At 42.3% G+C, this 21,476-nt stretch overlaps 1 protein-coding gene across 3 annotated transcripts in view; it reads left to right on the top strand.

Annotated features, from left to right (window-relative positions):
• The window catches only part of NELL1 (neural EGFL like 1), a 289,435-nt gene that overhangs the window by 127,159 nt on the left and 140,800 nt on the right, over positions 1-21,476 (top strand). For all 3 annotated transcript variants that reach the window (XM_062607252.1, XM_062607250.1, XM_062607249.1), the window contains exon 13: positions 7,592-7,717. In XM_062607252.1, coding sequence (XP_062463236.1) covers positions 7,592-7,717 — 126 coding nt within the window. The remainder of the gene's footprint in view (positions 1-7,591; positions 7,718-21,476) is intronic.

Raw genomic sequence — 21,476 nt, 5'->3', positions numbered from 1 at the left:
TAAATAAGGAAGTGAATCTCTTACAGAAACCTGACATTCCTTTCTCAACAGCAGTAGTTATTTCATCAGTGCTTACTGAGATCCAGAGGAGTTTCTTTCACAAGTGAAATCAAAGCCAAAGCAAACAGGGCTCTGGGAACACATTTATGTAATCACTAAGCTAGAGGCAATCTTTCCAGGGAACAGAGCTATTTTTGTAAGAATGAGGTGATTATATTGCTTTGTTTTCTAATGGGCTGTAATATATTTGGTAGCAGTAGTAACATAACCTTGTATTTGTTGTAGACTTATGTAACGGTAACATTACAGCCAAGCATCAAGCAGTTAGATTTAGAATATATTGTCATGCCTTAAGAGCCTTTGAAGAAGAAAACTGGGTGAAAGTGGTGCTAAATACCGAGGGAGAGCAGTCCAGTTGGATTTTACGGTGTATAACTCTTACTACTCTGTCCCTGTAGTAACTTGTTGAGGTTTCTGCCATGGGTTCTAGCAGGGGAAAGTGATTAATTCCTTCTGTGTCCCAGACAGGCAAATTGTATTGCACTGATGAGCACCGTTTATGTAAGGGAATAGAGTTTACAGATATTCCCATTTGCATGGATTCATTGGAGGAGTGTGGTGCAGACCAGTCCCTTATCATCATACCCCAGGTATGGAGGCAGGGAGTAACTGTGTCTGTCACCAGTGTCAAACTGGTGATTCCAGACTTGAAAGCTCACAGTGCCCAGAGCTGTGCTGCAACAGTGCAACTCCCAGTTTAGAGCTTGGCTTATCAAATCTTCTTTGGTGGCAAGAATTTGTCCCGCAGATGGTTTGTGATGAACCTCGTTATTTCACCACCTTCTCCTCAACAGCTAGGAGACTTCCAGTCTGTGTCCTGCTTTAGGGAAGGATATATATGATGTCTAGGGAGGAATGTCCTCATTGTCTCACGGGCTGTTGCCTGCTGCAGGGTGGGAAGAGTCAGTGGGTGTTCATATTGTGTGTGCTGTTTCCTTTCTGATGAACTGCCAAAGATGATACTCTCTTACTGACTGGTGAGTGTGAGCTGAGATGTCACTCCACCCCCCCTCAGCGGTGCTCAGTGCCGTGCCGAGCAGTGCCGACTCGTCCTATCCCACCTCCTTTCGAGGGTGTTACTTCTCTGAGGGGTGGGTGGCTGCTGCTTCCACCTTCTCCTAGCAGCCTCTGGGTGGACTGATATGGTGGGGCTGAGGAGAGAAGCACGAGGCCTGTGGCATGCACAGCCACCATTTTGTGTGGCATAAGGGAGCGCGGTGGGGAGTCACCTGTGGAAGCGGCTGCCGTGTCAGCATGCTTGGAATGTGTTCAAGCCCCTGTAGAAAAGCTGCCAGAAACTCAAAAGTGCCTTTTCAGTTCTTGAAGGTTGGACTTGATGATCTTAAAGGTCTTTTGCAACTTGGTCGATTCTATGGTTTGATGATTCCTGTACTGCAGTTAAGCAATATTGTCTTTATTGGGAGACATGCTGCTGTAGCCATGCAGGCATTTATTAAGTTTGCAAGGGTGAACCTTGGGCACCCTAGCATTGTCCTTATCAAATTTTTCATTTACTCCAGAATTTAGAGTAGAGCTTTAAGAAAACTTCTGAGAAAGGTAGAATGTACATATATGATTATTTCCTAACTTTGAATAACTATGGGTGATGGAAGAAAGAATTGATCATGTGAACTGAGCATACCACCTCTAAGAAATAATAAAAAAGAACAGCAAAGAGGTTTTGCGGTATTTTTGAGTCAAAACTAATATGAAAGAACAAGCTGACGCCAACATGGGACTTAGAACTACATGGGCTTATTTCTAATTTCAAATTTTTATGAAGAGATTTTGAAATGCATTGTATTTGAATTGCAGTCTTTTTCTGAGTTTATCTTCTATCTTTCTCTGAATTTGTCTCTCACCTGTTGCAGTGTCCTTGGCAACATTGTCAAGAATATTGCTCTGACTGTAGCTAAAGATAGCACAGATCCCTGCTGGTTCATTCCCTAGTCCTGTTCTTGAGGGATAAACATTTGTTCTGTAACCCGTGAAGTCCCCTGTGTACTCCCAAGCCAAGAGTGGACAACTTCTCCTGCTGGGATTTGCATGTGAGTGTGTGTGTTGAAATGTTTGTTTGTTGGTTTGTTTGTTTAACCTGATAGTGATGAAGGTGTCATCCCTAGAGGGACAGTTAAATTGACAGAAAGTAGATTTGGAATGTTGATACTCTTGTCCTGATCCTAAAGTAGGTATCTCAAGGTAAAGCACTTTTACGCTGTGCCCAGAGGAAAAGGCTGCACTGTTTTAATGGTGCTCTAAAAGTCAAAGTGATTGTACACCCTGATGTTATTATATTGATAGTATTTTATTTCTTACGGATTCCTAGGTGATGCTACACCAGCCCTAATTTATGAAGGCGTTTTTGGCTACTTAGTTACTTAATGATGTCAGGGTAATGTTTCTCAGCCTTGTTGAAAGGGGAATGTTCCTTTGGCTTTACCTGCTTTTGGTTTGGATTGTTTCCCTGCCTCCAAAAGGGCAGCAGCTCCGTCCATTCAAGTCAGAGGAATGGTGAGGGTCACCTGTGGTTATACTGCTGCCCTGTGTGGAGGAGATGAATTGCTATCAAGGAGTCCAAGCTTGTGAGCAGTTTTAAGCCTGGCCTAAACATCTGCAGCCCATAATTAGTCTTTTCTTACTCAGGAAACTGCTGGAAGCTGAGCTGCTGCCAGCTCACAGATAACTGCTCACTCCTGCTGTCCTATGCTTTGTGGCTCCTTGAGGGCTGTGTTGCACAGTTTGAGGAACCAGCCGTATACTAAAGGTAAAAACGAGGTCTGAGGGATGTTCGAGGAGAAAGAGGACAGGCAGTGGAAGGGTTAAAACAAAACAGGTAAGCAGACCTGAAGTCAAATGAGCCTGGCAATGGAAAGGAGGTAAGGGCAGGAGAGGACAGAATCAGGGAGCATTTGGAATACAAACCAGAAATAACAATGAACAAGGTTACTATTAAGTCAGTGGTGTGAAAAATCCATGTGTTCCTTGTTGGGGGAGCATAAGGTGACTGAAAGTTTAGGACCTCTTTTATGTTCCAGTACTGTTGTGCTACACTGTATTGGAAACTTTGTCTATATGATTTCATCAGCTTGGGAATATATTTTAAGATTCAATATTATTTAAATCACAGCCCAGATTGATTCTGCATTATTAAACCCCAAAATATTTAGACCAGGGTTTAATACAGGTCATGTCAAGGCATAGTATTAACTTGAATAAAGGAGGGGAGGTGAATTTACCCTCCGTTAATAATGGTTTCTAGGTGGGAGTCATGAATTAGCCGTCAGAGCTTTCTGCAATGCTGTCCTTCTTCTCTCCCCTCCATCTTTGATTTTCCGTCCTTGCTTCTTTACAGAGGGCTTGAAAATTAGGATCAAGTTTGGAGAAACATGCTCCCAACCAGACAGCAAGTAGTTGGGAGATAGTTGCAAATGGAGTAATTGATTCTGATACTTAGCAGACATACACACACACCTGTTGGTGCTCTGCAACACTTCATAGTCATTTTGTTCTGATTGGAATATTATTGTTTTCCAGTATTTAAACTCTGAAGCCCAAAACAGCAGGTGGTGATAGTGCTCATGTCCACATGGGTTATTATTAAATGCATGCAAACAGGGGTCTGCAATTGCAGAGATAGAGTGTGCTTTGCTTCAAGATTGTTCACTTGTGGTTATTACAGGGCTAACAGTTTGAAAACCAGTAGGTGCCTTTCACCTGAATGGACAATACTCCCATTGTCATTAACAGGAATTGTGCCCTCTTTACGGCAGAGATGAGTTTGCTTTGATAAGACTCATTGGAGGAGACAAACAGTAAAAAGAGGCCCCAGTTGTGATTTGGTATCTAATTGTCATGTTTCAATGTTATAAATATTTAGCAGTAGGATTCCAAGTTGGGCATGAGAAGAGTCAAATGGTTTGTAAAGTACATTTGCACCTGAAAACCTCTTTCACTGGCCATGGGTTGAATGCTACTTGTACTGTGTTTCCATCCCATCTTGTTTTGCCTGGTTGGTTGGTATGAAATGATAAGTAGCTGCTGTGTGGCAAAAGGCATGGCAGGTGCTGAGCAGGTAGCTGCACTGAGATACTTTCGTTTCCACTGGCACAAATAATAAAATATAATTCATGTGTATGTATTCTGTTAACTATTAAGGAAACACTTGAACCCGGAAGAACAGCTCTCGTTCACCAAACCAACCCACCCTGTAATATTATGGTCCTTACTGGAAAGCTGAAGCCCAAATGTCTTTGTTGTTGCAAAGAGGTAGCCAATGGAGATGGCAGCTGGTGAGATGTGAATGATCATTATGCTGTGTCAAGTCTTATTTTAGAGACTATAAGTAAACTTTTGGAAAAGAAAAACAAACTACTTCACCAGTCTAGAGAGAGACATAAATCATATATTTTTATCACCTCAAAAGACCACTAGAAGATGAGCTCTAATATTTCAAATGCGACAAGCAATCTATACACATGAATCACAATTTGAGTTCCATTACAGCTGAGCTGATCTATACCACTGGGTGCTTTGTGGATTTTACTCTAACAGTATTAAATAAAAACCCCAAGCATTTTGTGATGAATACCTAACCTTTTACAGGAATGTGCAGAGATGTGGTCCAGAACAACAGTTTTAGCATTGCCCTTTAGGCTTTAATAAGAAAATACTATTGCCAGTTTTGACCTCTCAGTATTATTCTCTGTAAGGAAAATGTGTGTATTAGTAGGAGGCTGATACTGCAAAGGTAAAGAAAAGAAGAAATACTGAAAGGATTTATGGAAGATGGCCAAAGACAGATTGCAGAAAGAGTTAAGTAGATGAGCCAAGTTTGAAGAGAGGGATCTTTTGTTCCTGCTGCTTTGTTAGACCCAGCATTTTCCTCCTGGACTCAAGGATTTCTGCAGCAACCCAGTGTCAGTTGTTCTCAGTCCTCTTTAGTGCAGCCATTACCTGAAGTCCTTTTGAGTCCCCTTTTGAGAAATACTCCAACAGCAATATTTTCATAGAGGTTGTGGATTTTCTTTGTATCACTGGTGTTCTCCTATTTTGTGTTACAGTAATGTGGGCTTTGCTTGCAATGAACCAAAGTTTAAATTCCTTCACCTTTGAGACTTTTAATCCTTTCTCTTTGCTTTGGGGGAAGAAAGAGAAGCGTTGTCCAGTGCACTCAGTGAGGCAGCTGGAGATAGAGGGTAGCCCGTAAGGTTAATTTTCAGGTAGATTGGTTGCTGTTTTGACATTCTTGCTTTCTTTTCATACATCTTTTTGTTCCTTTCCCTTTCATGCTTGGAAATTATTAGATATGCAAGAACAAAACTCCTCAAAGTTATGCTCCAAAAACCTATTATAAAAAGGCTGCAAACAGAACAGTGTGAACACACATCAATACCTGAGTGTTTCCCAAGTGGCTCTAGCACTCTGTGGTGTGATAACAAGACATGTGGGAGGATTTTTCTTGGCTTTTATCTTCCATATATTGATGCTCCTGACTTTTTAAAATTCGTTTTGTCAGGTGGCACTGCAGCAGAAACAACAGCAATGTGGGAACGAGGTAGTTCAAGGATTTTGCTGTGGTATATCAAGTCTTTTGCCTCCAGGCCATCATTTCTAATTCAGCCCAAGTTGGCAGCAGTCAGCAATCACTGCCAACTGACAGCTGTTTGGTGGCCAACACACAGTGATTTAGCTAGTAGGTCCTACCAGACAGATGTCTGTAGTATAGCAAGTGTGAGTGTAGCTGGGATGTGTTTCATTTTCAGAGACTGGAAAATGTGGGTGTACCTCAACTGCAGCTGTTTCTGTTTAGGAAGGTTAAACAGGACACCTAAATTTAGGCAACAAAGAGCTCAGCATGTGCACAGTGATCCCTCCACTATGGAGGTTAACCCTCCTATTCTGGGGTTAAATCCTGATGTTATGGTACTCACCCCTTGTAGCACCTCCATAAGCACTAGGTGGTGGGAGGGAAAAGAGAGACTGTAGCTTGGTCTCTGTAGATGGTTGTGGAGAGGGATGTGCGAGGAGACCACACTGTGTGGTGACCAACTCTGCTGGTTGAGGGAGTTCTTCAGCTGTGTTGTCAGTTAATACCTTACTTAAGTGTGAGCAATGAATAACAAGGAAAAGGTAATAGAGGAGGAAAAACGAGTCTGATTCATTTTTCTTTGTGTGAACATATGGAACACTAGAATTAATCTTTTGAAAACCATGAATTACTTCATGTAAAATCTGTGCTACTAAGCAGAAAATCTATCCTGCTGAGAAAACAAATCAAGAGAATTCTTCAGTATAATATCTGGTTTTGTGGGGAAAGAAGGGGGGAAGATTTTACAGTTTACAGTATCATCGAGCTTTGGGATATTTAAACAGGCAAATCAATGATGGGTTTGATTCACTATTGTGACAACAGTTTTGAATTTTGGAATTGCAACAGCAGTAGAGATCCTCAAGCAAACAGAGATATGGGGTCAACATTATACTGCTCCATAGTCATCTTTTTGTTCCATTGGCATGATTTAAAGCAGGTTAAAACGGGCTGTCCCTGATCCCACTTACGCCACAGGAGTTCCTGTGTTGCAGGGAAAGAGCATTGACCTAGCAGTTGAGTGAGTCTGGGGGACTGGGACACTCACCCATCAACTCAGCAGTTGAATCTGTCTGTGACAGACATTGCCATGTCCTATCTGTCCCTCACTGCAGCTGCCGTCTGCTGTGCAGAGGCACTGTGCCTTCATGTTTTGGGTTACCAGTAAGGCAGGTAGGATTGTCAGTGCTGCAGACCTGTGATGCTATTTTATGTGTTTGGAAACTCTGCATCAGTTTTTGTCTTGTAACATTGTCACAGAAAAAAACCCAAATGTATGCATTAATTTTTCAGAGTTAAAAAAAATAAAGGATTTCATGAAGAACAGCAGAAGGAACCCATTGCTATGAGACAGGAATTTTAGGTCTATTTTAAGGAATACTTCTGTACTAGATTTGCCTCCTTTATTTATGGAAACCTGGAATGGTTTGGACTGGAAGAGACCTTAAAGCTGATCTAGTTCCAAGCCCCTGCCATGCGCAGAGGCACCTTCCACTATAGACCAGGTTGCTCCAAGCCCCAGGCAATCACAGAATCACAGAATAGTTAGGGTTGGAAAGGACCTTAAGATCATCTAGTTCCAACCCCTCTGCCATGGGCAGGGACACCTCACACTAAACCATGTTGCCCAAGGCTGTGTCCAACCTGGCCTTGAGCACTGCCAGAAATGGAGCATTCACCACTTCTCTGGGCAATCCAGTGCCTCACCACCCTTACAGTAAAGAACTTCTTCCTTATATCTAACCTATCCCACGTGTAAGTTTTAACCCATTGCCACTTGTCCTGTCACTGCAGTTCCTGATTAAGAGTAGGCCCCAGTGTTGGAGTTAAACCAAATTGCCTTTGGATTTGTGAATGGAATTTATTTTCTTTTATTCTAATATTGTGTCATGTTATATTTTTCTAAGCCTGACTGTAACTTACCTCGGTGGTTCTTCCTTACAGATATCGATGAGTGCGCTGCCAAGATGCATTATTGTCATGCCAACACCGTGTGTGTTAACTTGCCTGGATCCTATCGTTGTGACTGTGCCATGGGATATGTCCGTGTGGATGATTTCTCCTGCACAGGTGAGCTGTTGAGCATACAGCAATAAAAGCATTACACTGTGTTGTGTGTATACCTTGCCTTTGAATTGGTCCCTGTGCCATACCAAATGTCACATACAAGCTGGCTCTGTACTGGTGTACAATTTAGGCACAAGTGAGGCAGGTAGATGTGCTAGGAGGTACCTTTCCTGTGTATGACCCTTTCGGGATGGTGGCTCAAGAAGCCCTGTGGTGTACACACTGAGGGTTTTTGTAGATCAGGACATGCTCTCTTCATGTCTGGAGCACCTCCCATATGAAGTCAGGCTTAGAAATTTGGGGCTGTTCAGCCTGGAGAAGAGAAGCCACGTGAAGACCTCATAGCAGCTTCTAGTGTCTGAAGGGAGCCTACAAGGATGCTGGAGAGGGACTCTTCATCAGGGACTGTAGTGATAGGGTGATGGGTTCAAACTTAAACAGGGAAAGTTTAGGTTAGAAATTCTTCCCTGTGAGGGTGATGAGGCCCTGGCACAGGTTGCCCAGAGAAGCTGTGGCTGCCCCATCCCTGGCAGTGTTCAGGGCCTGCTTGGATGAGGCTTGGAGCAACCTGGTCTAGTAGAAGGTGTCCCTGCCCATGGCAGGGGGTTGGAACTGAATGAGCTTTAAGGTTCCTTCCAACCCAAACCAGTTTGGGATTCTGTAATTTTCTATCCCATGGTTGGCTGGTGTGTGAGGTGCAAAGGCTGAGATGAGATCATACATGTAGGGAGAAGAAATTTTATTTCCTGTGGTTTGAAACATGAGAAATTATCTGGGAGGAGAAGCTTTCTGGACAGAGCTGAGACAAGTTTGCAAAAGCAAAACTGAAAACGTATAAAGTCCTCCAAACTATTTGTTATTAAGTAGTTTGGAAATGGTTGTTATTAATGCTGAGAAGTAATGTCTGCAGGACTGACATATGTTATTTAGAAAAGAGAACAATTGCGAAAGCATTAGACGTTAAATCCAGTGATTCTTTTTAATACCTGTCAGCAAAATGAGCTCTAAAACTCCTTAAGTGGGAAGTAGATTGGTCTAATTCCTGACAGAGGTTTTTAAGGGACCTTCTCTGCAATCTCTGGGCAGAATGCGAGGAGCTGCTGAAACACTGGGCCCAGCTGTACATCACTGTATAACACCTGTCAATCCCTGAGCTCCAGAAAGGCTGATCTTGGGCTTATTTTGATGGTGCACCTGTGTGGCAAAGAAGGAAAATATCAGGCAGATGTATTGAAATGGAAATAAGTCAGCTTGACATGAAATCATGTTTAGAATTGGGTTGTGTGGGCTTTCTCAAGTGTAAAGATGGCAACAGGAGTATTCAATAGGAGAATGATTTCCAGCCTGGAATAATTATTTTGTCATTCACATGTTATCCCTAGGGAAGGTCATGGGAAATGTTAACTTTGATGATGACAGCATGTCTTGTAGCTAAGATTCTGGAGTTCATAAAAACTGTAGAAAAGTCCTGCCCACCTCTTGAGAGAGGTTGATAGTAAATAGTTGTTAGGAAACGGGGTTTTGTTTTGCCCAGAGAGTCATTACTTCTGTAGAATCTATGTCTTTTGGGTAAACTTTGTATTTTTTTTCTTGATCTTTTACAGTCTGCCCTGCCAGAAAAGTTTCAGACCTTAAAATTTGTTCTCAGTGTTGTGCTGCATGAGGTAGCAGCCTTCACAGTGATGGGAAAGTGGTTTTGATAATCTGACATTTGCTTTCCATATGCACGCTTCCCATTTCCTAATGTTCCTTCCCTCCAGCAAGGGACTATCATTAGATTAGGCATGCAAGTGGTTCAGGAAGCAGGTATTTGAATGTAATGAGCAAGAGTGAAGTAGTAAGACAAACTGTTTGACAGGAATGGGTGAGCATTCATTTAAAGTGCGTCCACAAAAAAAATCCAGAACTTGGAGATAAAATCAAAATAATAGAATGAGAGAGAGAGAGCTATTTCTTGCAGGTTCATTATCTTGCTGAAATGACTTATTTTTTTGACATCCCTGTTAAAAGCACAGTAAGTAACATAGCTCAGGAGAAACTTGGTTCATTGCCTGTTGCATCCCAAAATAGTTGTATGTTACAGTAATGAATGTATTTAAAATAAGTATTGTGCAATAGAAACACTAATCCTGGTTTTGTATTTTGCATTATTTTTACGCAGAATTTTCCTTTAATGAATCTTAAAAAAATAAATAAAAGTAGTAAAAGAATCAGGCAGCAAATACTTAACCAGTTCCACCTCATGCTGGCACCGATATATAGCAGGCACAGGCAATAGAGATTGTAGCTGTTACTCAGGATTTAAATTTATTCCTCTTTATTCAAACCAGACAAAGGAGAAATGATCTTGTTATTGAACCACAGATTTGGAGACAAGTCTGGGAGCCTGAGGTGGGCTGAGTCCTCATTACAACTGCAAACTGCATTTTCTGTAAGCGAGGTCAGGCTCTGATGGGTTCAAGATACAGGTTAACCAGTTTCAAATGTAGGCGTTGGAGACATGTGCACAGCATTGCATGTATTCTGTTCACAGCTGACCTGAAAGCAGAGTTATACCGTAGAGGTTCACGTTTTGGGAAGTCTGGGTCTGATTCAAGGTATGAAGTCATCATCTACAATTGAGCTAATCCTGTGTGGTGCTGGGCAGGCCTCTGCTAGGTGGACTTGGCACTGCCCTGTGCTCCAGCAGGCTTCAAAGGCAGGAAGCTCTGACACGTAGCTGTTAAATCTAAAACAGTTTTTAAGCCAAATGAAATTTTACAATTGGATATCAAGGGGTTTTATCTTTCTAAAGAGAAGTGTGGTGAATATTGCAATACCAGGTCAGTTTGAATTGGGCACAATCAAATTAATTTGGATACTGCTGAATTTTGAATCTGTAGCTTCTAGTTGTTTCCTTGGAACCCTTCATGTTTCTTAAACAAAAGTTCATTTGCACTGTTTTGGTGTGGCTGAAACTTTTTTCCCCAAAGCAACTTTTTAATAATATTTCCAATTTCTGATGATGAGAACTGTGTAGTAGAAACTTACTGTGGTCACTAAGAAGCCGCTGTGGTGAAAGCTGTGCTGTTGCATAGAAAATGCAGTCACAGAGTGGCTAAAATAATACTCTGGATGAAGTCTACAATGATATTAAATTCTGAACTATGGTTTAAAATGAAGTAGTGACTATTTGAATAAATATTCCATGTTCAGTCTCCCATAAGCAAAAGCCCTGGTATGTTGAGGTTTATCCCAGGGTATTTTGTGGCAGGTTACTCAGTAGTAACTTTAAACTGCATTCACCAGGAAAGGTCTATTAGCATTGTTGAGCTCACCCATTCCCAGAGCTTTGAGCTCTACATGTTAATGAAGTTGTTGAGTGAAAGACAGTTTTATTAAGGAAACTTACTCTGGAATGGGAAGCTTCTTTCAGTCTCTTTCTGTGATGCTGACAAGTTGTTTCTCTGTTCTCAGGTAAATCACAGTCTTGTCACTTCTGAGAATGGCAGCAAGATTTGCTGCTCCAGATGCTCTCATTTACTGGAGGCTACTGATTTAAAGCATGTATTGACTGCCACAGGTTTTTACCCTGCTCATTGTTGAAAAATAAGTTCTCTTGGGTTGCTTTCTTCTAGCGCCGTAGTTTGGGAGTTTGCTTCAAAAGTGCATTATTTAGTTTCTTGCTTTTTGAAACATGATAAATTACATGATCTCATCATTTTATTTTTGATGGGCTGCATCTGTTCTCTGGTTTGATTTGGAAAATACATGTCTATGATTTTCTGTAGTTGGAAACTGCAGTATGTAGTTTCTAGGCCCCACTGCCATTCAATCAAGGGAACAAATGCTTTTTCAGCTGAATAGGCTACAAATTATCTGTAATAAATACATGTCACGCTGATACGAGGAGGAAAGAGTGTAGGTGGTTTTCATCTCATTTTCCATAGCACTGGAATTGTTTATGAAGATAGTAATGATGGCCACAGTCAAAATTCCTGACCTGTAACACCTGTGATAACCTTTTAAAAGACTATCCCTCATTTTCAATGGTTTCCTTGGGGAAAGTGGGGCAGTGGGGCTCTGAAAGCTTCACAAAATCCTGCACTCATTCAAAGAATAAGTTGTCTCATTTTGTGTAGTCACTACCGGGCTTGAATGCTCTATGTTTAGGTTTTATTTATCTTATTTCCTACAAAGATTCAGTAATGATGAGCTAAAGACCTTTGCAAAGGAGAGTGACAAGAGATTTTTTTGTTCTCTATTTGCATGTATTGCCCTTTTCAAAATGAAGGAACTTCCTTTGGACTTGAGGGTGACTCAGCCAATTTTATCCTTGGTGCATCTTTTCAAGAAATAGCATGGAAAGTTATGTGGCCAGCCAACATTCTGCCAAAATGTGGTATGACCTGTATGAAGCATCCTCCTCTTGATACACCAATGTGCTGACGGATGGTTTTCCTCCATGAAAGGAATCCACATCCAGATTTCACTGTGGAGTTGTGCAGTTCCGTATGATGTTTGAATACTGGACTATGCTTTAACCCTTTCTCAGTCCTCATTTTGTATGATAATGTTCACAGAACTTGTTTTACCTTTGGCTTCTCCGAGCAACAAGTCACTCAAATCAAAAAAAGCAAGCCCTTACCAACTTCAGAATCAGAAAGCATTATCAAAATACATCATAGATATTTTATATCTGTGGAAAAATTGAAATATATCTTTTAGAAGAAGTCTTAGAATTTACATGTTAGTCTCTAGTTTAGATGCTAATTTGATTTACAATCGGGTAGAGAAGACAAAGTAAGAAAACCTAATGATTTCGACAAGTCATCCCATAAGATCCTTCACAGCTCTCTTCAGGGGTTCCTGGAGCAGCATTCAGTTTTGAACCAAACACTCCTTTCAGAACAAGCCCTTCTGAAGCAGGTTATTGGAAATGTCGTGCTTAAAGCATAGAAAAACAGAGTTCCGAGTAATCTCAGTTTCAAGGGGAAGAAACAGCAGCCCCCTCTCCTGATCTTCCCTTCCTTCCCTCCCCTATCTGTGACAGGCAACTTGACTGCAGAAATGTCCTACTCTGGTTAGAACAAATGCTCCAAGTCTTTGCTTTCACTAAAAGTGATTCCTTTAGAATTTGTGGCTGGAGTTTACCTGTCAGTTCAAGGGGGTGTAGTTGACCCATAATAATACTAATAATTCAGCAAGTTTCACAGTAGTGAAGTGGCAGTTTCAAAGGGTAGGTTGCTGCCTCTCTTCCAGAACCACTGCATGTGGTTGAAAAAGAGGCAGCCAAGTGGTAATACAGTCACTCTTTGAAAGACAGTATTATTTCTGCAGTGTAATCTACACACCCTCTTTTCCTCCCTTCCTTTTCCATGAACCAAATTAGCATTCAGAAAAACAACATTATTTGTTGTAAAACTATTTTTAGTGTGGCACCTGAACTTTGGAAGAGCTGTGCAAAGTATTGGCTGTTCACAGAGGTCAGTAAACAAATGTTAGTGCTGTTCAGATGATGGCCTGGAATTGGTGAATTGATAGCGATGACTGCTAGCTGGAAACATGAGTCTGGGGCAGCGAATAGTGAAGGTAGGTGTCTGATGGATTAGTTTTCAGGTATGTTCTAAGGAAGAGCTTGTTCTGCTCTCAGTGAATATCATTAGTGAATATCTTACCTGGCACTACATAATATTTTGTAGAATCTTAGAATGGTTTGGGTTGAAAGACACCTTAAAGATCATCTGTCCCTACCTGCCTTTGTCCAAAGCTCCTCTCCAGGTTTGAAATAGCCCCTTTAGGCACTGGAAGCTGCTCTAAGGTGTCCCCTTAAGGAGCCTTCTCCAGGCTGGACAACCCCAGTTTCCTCAGCCTGTCTCCAGTGCAGAGCTGCTCCAGCCCTCGCAGCATCTCCATGGCCTCCTCTGGACTCGCTCCAGCATCTCCATGTCCCTCTGGTGTTGTTGCCCCAGAGCTGGATGCAGGACTGCAGGGGCCGTCTCCCCAGAGTGCAGTAGAGGGCCAGAATCCCCTCTCTCAACCTGCTGCGTATGCTCTGGGATGTAGCCCAGCACATGGGCATTTCTGGGCTCAAGCACACACTACCAGGTCATGGGAAGCTTCTCATCACCCAAAACCCCAAGTTCTTCTCCTCAGCGCTCCTCTCAAGCCATTCTCCACTGAGCCTGTGTTTGTTCTTGGGTTTGCCCTGATCCAGGTACAGGACCATGCACTTGGCCTTGTTGAACTCTGAGGGGTTCTTACAGTTCCACCTTTTGAGCCTGAGTGAAGGTCCCCCTGGATGCCATCCCTTCCCTCCATGTGTCACCACACCACACAGTTTGGTGTTATCAGCAAACTTACCAAACTTTTCTTTTAAAGAAACATGAAAATATTAATTGGGTTGGGGTCATGTTTATGTCACCTTTTATAGACCATGTAGCAGATGCTCAGCACAATAGGTGTGACTTGGGATAAGGACCTTGGGCAGTCCTGGACCCTCCTCATTTTACTTGGCACTAATATGTTGATACTCACTGCTCTGAAGCATTCCCTTCTTCCAAGTCCACTTTGTCTTTCTACCAGCTGCACTGGGTGCTTGTCTTCTCACTGCAGAGTATCTTCAGGACAATACTCTTGCTTTTGCAAATGTATTTGAAAATTGGCCTTGAGTCAACCTGAATGGATGACATGAGGCACAAAATACTCTTATCCTGGTCTCTCATTTCCTGAGATCCTTATGTGTCAAGTGCTAAAAGGCAGGACAGGACTTATCTCCTCGAGTAGCACTCAGTAGCACTCTCTTGTTTAACTGCAGTCAATCACATCTCTGTTGCTGTAACTGTCAGGGGAATTGTTTAGTTTGAGTTGCCTTGAAATGCAGAAACATTGGTTTCAAGTCCCTCAGTAGGCTGTTGGCCACATTCGGCCGCAGGTAATCTGTGCAGCAGAGGCTGTTGCTACATCAGAGCATTTCTTTGCTCTTCTGGATGAGTCAACAGAAGACTAGGAGAGTATTCAGTCAATCCAGCAAAACCAAACCAGAGTGATTCTATCAGATGACTGATACTCACACAGGTCTTGTCTCATACTCCATTAACTCAGCAGAAAGCTTTCAATAACTCATTTGGCTTTAGGTAAGTCCTATGGAGAATTGACTAGTGCACTCTTGCCATAGGGAAGCTCTGTTTATAACAACACTGTAAGGGGGTTTCTTTTGTATTGTCAGAGAATATTGTGCATGGATAAGCTTCTCAAGGCATCCCTGGAAGGCTGATAAGTATTTAATTGCTGTTTTGGAAAAGGAGAAGCCAAGCCATAGAGAAGTGGAGCATCTTGCCCCAAATCATGCTGAGGCAGTAGCAGCATTGCAGAGTCTAGTAAACAATTGGAAAAATCAGATGTGGACAAACCCCAAACTGATCCCAAGAGGGATTCAGTGAACTGGAAGGTTTATTTTCATAGGTATCAATATTTTCACAAGAAACAACAGCAGTCCATTGCAGCAGAGCATGCAATGGGTAACCACCTGATCTGCACGTCATAGATCATCTTCTTCCTCTTTCCAGGCAGTCTTGTAACATCTTTTGTTACTTTGGAGTTGAATGATTCCCCAGTTCTCTAATTTTAAATGCCATGTCACATTCTTTTGTTCTGACCTCACCTTCATTTACTGGGTTTAACTACAATGTTTTTTTACATTCCTTCCTTTAAAAAAATGCCATTAGAAACCTGCAGATGATACGCTTGTAAGTGCTTTCTACCTAAGGAAGAAATGTGCTAAAAATGTAATATTTACAGTGATTTAAATTCCTCACTGGTAAATAGTTTAATTAAACATCTTTGTGCTTTCCTGTGCTCTGGGCATGGAAGTGTTGCTAATTTGTCCAGAGCAGTTGGTAATCCTTTCAAGTCCTTTGGACACATTGATTTTTCTGTAGCTTTATTAATACTAAAATTAATTAAACACCTGACTGTAAATCATGCTGATAGTTGTATTTCTTGACTCAGGCATAATTAGCAGTTTTACATGATTTCTTAGCTGCAGCCTTTTATGCTGCTGTATATGTTATCACAAAAATGTAGTATTGAAAATAGATTTGCATAAGCATGAGCATGCTTCTGCGTAAACTTAATCACTAAGCTCATGCTTAAAAATAATAATATTGATTTAATACTCACTCAAGAGCCATGAGTGAAGCTGTCTATCTAAAGAACAAGCAAGGGCAAGTCTTCCCCTGTCACTTGTCACCATTTGTCCTGAGCTCTCTTAAGGCAGGATTTCTCCCTGATACAACTAAACCCATTTCTATGGCCCAGGAATTCTTGATTCCTGCATTTAGCAAGCAGCCCGTGAGGTGAGAGACGGGATGGAGCCACCACACTTAAGTTCTTAGTGGGAACATGCTATTTTGCAAACATGCAGCAACTGCAGGATTGATGGCAGTGGCTGGAAGCAAAAAGCTGTCATGTTTTAGTCATCTGCTTCTACAGGAAGTGTTAATGCCTTAAAGAGTGTAACCAGCTTTTGGAGAGAGTTTGCTCAATCAAGTTCTCATCTTTTTGGAGCTCTAACAGCCAGGGCTTGTCATCATCTTTGTCCAAACAAGCAAAAAAATCTCCAATGTTGTATTCTGTTTCTGGAAACTATTTGTAACAAACTGTTCTTCAGGCATGGAATTGAACTCCCCTACTAAATCATGGAAGTAAGTGGATCACAGAGAAGGGCATTGGGCTCACATGCCTCCTCCAGCCAGGATACATGGACCCTGAAATATCCTTTGTCTTTACTGTTCCTAAAAATACCAAACCAATTTCAGTGATGGAAATTCCTTAATCCCCTTTCTATCCATCTCTTCCCCACCTGCACTTGCTCATCTGGTCAGAAAGTTTTGCGTCATAGCTATCTTAAATCTCCCTTGCCACAGTTTCAGCCTGTCCCCACCTGTAATTTTAAACAGTGAACATAGAGGATGCTTTGACCTTTCTGTTTACAGTCCTTTTTGGTTTTTAAAATAGCTTTTCATGAATATGCTTTATTCTTTAAATCTGTAACCTAAAAGCCTGGTTTTAGGTTTATGGCTGAACAGTTCGAAAACATTCAAAGGGGATTTTCTTCATAACTTCATGTTTACCCATCAGAAAATTCTGTCCCCCAGACCTAGTGGCTGTCCTGGATTCAGCTGTGCCAGTTATTTTTCTCCTTTCTAGTAGCTGGTGCAGTGCTGTGTTTTTGACTTCAGTCAGAACAGTGCTGATAATGCGCTGATGTTTTTAGTTGTTGCTAAGTGATGTTTGCCCTGATTAAGGACTTTTCAGTCTCATGCTTTGCCAGGGAGGAGGGGCACAAGAAGCTGTGAGGTAGCAGAGACAGGACACCTGACCAAAACTAGCCCAAGGCATATTCTATACCACAGCACATCATGCCCAGTATATAAATGGGGAGAATTACCCGGAAGACACAGATTGCTGCTCAGGTCGGGCTGGGTATCAGTCGGTGCGTGCTGAGCAATTGTATTGTGCATCATTTGTGTTTATTGTTTTCTTTTCCTTTCCCCCTTTTAGTTTTATATGCTCTCCCCTTGTTATTTCCCTTCTCATTATTATTATTGGTGGTAGCAGTAGTGGTTTAGTTTTATACCTTAGTTACTGGACTGTTCTTATCTCAACCCGTGGGAGTTACATTCTTTTGATTCTCCTCCCCATCCCTCTGGGGGTGGAGGGTCGGGAAGAAGGCAGGGGAGTGAGTGAGTGACTGTGTGGTTCTGAGTTATGTGGTTCTGGGCTTAAACCATGGCAGTGTCTCACAGAGGTTTTTTTTTGGCCTTGAGCTCCAAGATTGCTGTTGTTTGTCAAGGAAGATGCTCTAAAGAATGATGCCAGGTAAGAATGCAGTGTGCATGGGGTTGGCAAGTCAGGCAGACGGGGCCTAAATCTCCCGTTGATTCTGAGTCCTGGGTTGTGTTCATGTCTGCTGCCAGAGGCCAGTGAGCCAGGCACAACGTTGACCATGCTGGGCAAGAATTGTTTGGTTGCCCTGCTATATCCCCTTTTTCTGCCCAAACACACTGTGCAGCTAGACAAAGAAGGAATATCAGATGGATGACTGATGGCCAGATAGAGACTCTCTATGGTGTTTGGTCTTGGGGCTTGAATGGATCATGTGGCTTGTCTGACTTCAGAACTAATGAGCACGTTAGCACATTACTGTTGGAAAATACTAGGAAGAAAGTCTCCCCCGATGTGCATATGTGTATCTTGCAGTGTGTAGTATCTGGAGTCTGGTGTGACCAAAAGCTGCATAGTGTGTGGCACATACAAAGAAGAAACCTGTGTAACCTGCTCTGGGTGTCTCTGCCTTGGCAGGGGGGTTGGACTAGATGATCTCCAGAGGTCCCTTCCAACAGTAATGCTTCTTTGGTTCTGTGGAATCCTATATGGAGGAAGGACAGCCCATTCGCACTGGAACATGAGAGTGCAAATTCCTACCACTTCAGTGTATGGTCTGGTGAGAATGATCAGGGATGCCATCACTGGACCTCTAGCTTTTGGTGTATGAACGTGGATTTAACAAGTGTGTGACTGGGGGACTTCCTCCTGGCAGGTGGTGTGGTGTGGTACAAGAGACCAGTCTGCCAAGGAACATTGGACATGTTGTGTACAAACATGCAGCGCTTTGCTGCTCTGCTGTTGTAGCTGTATTTGCTGCTCGGGTTTAAGATTTCCAGAGTAAGGCTTTTATTTCTGAAACAAAGGAGTTGTGTAAAGCTTCTTCAGCTCAACAGGAAATTTGCCATAGAGTTCATGGTGTTTGATGGGCTTTTCTGGCACTGACAAATACATGTTGCAAAGGCTTTTCCAGGTCTTGTTTTTCCTTTTTCTAATCTAAATGTGCGTTTCAGAGACCAGAAGCTAATATATTAATACTGCTCACTTTGCTATAATCTCATTTTTATAGTTGTGCTGCATATTTCATAGATGTGTGCATGTTGATTGAGGGAAAGCTGATGTTTTGTTAACAGCTATTGATCTTTGAATGTCTATTATTGTGACAAGTGATCAAATAACCACCTGCTGAGCAATCTTAGCTACTGAAAAGACCTCAGGCCCCTGATTTAATGATGGGCACTGGTTATTTGTTTGAAGTGGCTGGGGTTTGTGTAAGCCCTGTGTAGATGTGCATTTGAAATTGTCCAACTCCTGCTGTGCTGGTTTCACAACTTCCCAGCAGAACATGTGCGCTGGTGGTGGGAGATGGGGCAGAGTTTCTATTGCTCTGAAGTTGGGCAGTGTGGGTTAGGTGGTCTCTTTCTGGCTGTGGTGAACCTTTGTCTTTGATGAACAAGAATATTGAGGTATATATGGGTAATATTGGCAGGTAGACAAGGCCCTTAGTGATATGGTTTAGTGGTGGACTTGGCAGTCCTGGGGTGAAAGTTGGACTTGATCTTAAAGATCTTTTCCAACCTGGTTGATTCTATGTGACTGAATGCAGGTATGTCTGATACCTGAGCTGTCCTAGATCTATTTCTGGATTTCTGACATCAGTGAATAATTGTAAGTGTGGTAGTGTTGCCTTTCTGAAATGTTTGTGAAACAGTTTTAAAGAGGGTAGACAAGGTGCCTCTGACAGCAGACTTTCTTAGTCCTTAAGCAATACCCTTTGGGAGTAGTGCAGGGAGGGGGAGAAAGAAAGTTGATCTGTCACTTTGTAGTTAATATTTTCATGCTTTCTGCTGTAGGCTTTTTGTTGCCCAGTATGAAACCTGCTGTTTAGTTATATGATTGCATGTAATAATTGTTCAAACTGGGGATTTTTCTGACTCGCGCAGAAATAGCTCCTCCTCTTCATTGTCAGAGGAGTGGGCCAGAGTGAGGCAGATGAATGGCCCAGTCTTGCTAATTGTACTCCCATTAGAATAGTCCATTGGGATTTTTATATTCTTAGATATTCTTTTTCTTCTCAGGGTTTACAAATAAAGTTCATAATTAATAAATAGAGTTCATGCTGCTGGACTGAGATAATTGGCTGTTGGGGGAAGGTTTCCTCTTATGACAGATGATAATGGAAGGGGCCAGAGCAGTGGGCTGCCAAGCAAAGGATGAGGATGGCCACAGAGAGACAGCTTTATTTTACCTGTAAGGGTAAAATGTTTCTTTCCTATTTATTTATGGTGAAGAAAAGTTTCCACGTTTTCAGGATTTGGTTTAATGTGCTTTGTGCTTCTCATAATGGACGGTCCTATTTCACAGTGTTTAGTGTATCTAAGCTTTCATAATGCCGAACTATCTACCAGCATTTGTCCTTCAGGATAGTTTTTGGCTTGTTTGTTTGTTGCTGGTTTTTTAATTTCAGAACAGAACAAATGTTGAATGTGGTATTCTGTGGAATATCTGACAGGGCAAAACCTTCTTTAAACAGTAAATTAAGAATGTGTATATTTAGGCACAAATGCAGTCCACAGAGGAGCAGAGGAGCCCTCTGATTGTTGGAGATTTGCTTTAAGACAAATTACTTGGTATCCAATTCTGAACTGCAGCCTATTTTAATTAGGCCATAAATGTGGTTTGCAATAAAGCGAAGACATTCCAAATGTAATCACATTCAATCACAACACAAAAAGCTGTTGTCTTTTTTGCATGTGCTGGTAGGATCTGCTCAGTACAAAGCTAAATAAATGCTCTGTCATTTTACGTCACTTTTTACATGTTTTTAAGTGTCCCACAAACTTAAAGATGCAGTATGCAAAATCATCAATTGTAAGTGATTTATCATAGAGTCATAGACCATAGACTGGTTTGGGTTGGAAGGGACCTGTAAAGCTCATCCAATTCCAAACCCTGCCATGGTCAGGGACACCTTCCACTAGACCAGGTTGCTTCAAGCCCCGTCCAGCCTGGCCTTGAACACTGCCAGGGATGGGGCAGCCACAGCTTCTCTGGGCAGCCTGTGCCAGCGCCTCACCACCCATAGTAAATTTTTCAGTAGAAAAAGCAAATTGCTGTCTTGCCTGCCTTTGGAGTGTCTGGGTGCACTTCAGAACAGAATGGAGAAAAGCAGGAAGACAGACTTGCCTTGCTGTGGTAAATCCTTCTGTGTAGGTCCCTTCACCCCTTTCCCTCATTGCATCATCAGTACTCTTTGACCTTTGGGAAAAAGAGCTTACACATGCTTGTAGGGTTTGTCACATCTTCAGTGCAGGGAACTTCACACTTCTGAGACTGTCATGAAATACCAGAGAAAATATCCTGAGCTGCATCAAAAGCAGCGTGACCAGCAGGTCACAGGAGGCGTTCCTGCCCCTCTACTTTGCTCTTGTGAGACCTCACCTGGAGTATTGTGTGCAGTTCTGGTGTCCTCAACATAAAAAGGACATGGAACTGTTGGAACAAGTCCAGAAAAGGGCCACGAGGATGATCAGGGGCTGGAGCACCTCCTGTATGAAGATAGGCTGAGAAAGCTGGGGCTGTTGAGCCTGGAGAAGAGAAGGCTGCGTGGAGACCTCATAGCAGCCTTCCAGTATCTGAAGGGGGCCTATAGGGATGCTGAGGAGGAACTCTTCATTAGGGACTGTAGTGATAGGACAAGGGGTAATGGGTTAAAACTTAAACAGGGGAAGTTCAGATTGGATATAAGGAGGAAATTCTTTCCTGTTAGGGTGGTGAGGCACTGGAATGGGTTGCCCAGGGAAGCTGTGAATGCTCCATCCCTGGCAGTGTTCAAGGCCAGGTTGGACAGAGCCTTGGGTGAGATTGTTTAGTGTGAGATGTCCCTGCCCACGGC

This window comes from Pezoporus occidentalis, unplaced genomic scaffold (genome assembly GCF_034315485.1).
Source record: "Pezoporus occidentalis ecotype Australia unplaced genomic scaffold, CSIRO_AGI_Poc_V1 ctg121, whole genome shotgun sequence".
NCBI lineage: Eukaryota > Metazoa > Chordata > Aves > Psittaciformes > Psittacidae > Pezoporus > Pezoporus occidentalis.
The sequence above is the reverse complement of the archived record's forward strand: the minus strand, read 5'-3'. Positions and strand labels throughout refer to the sequence as shown.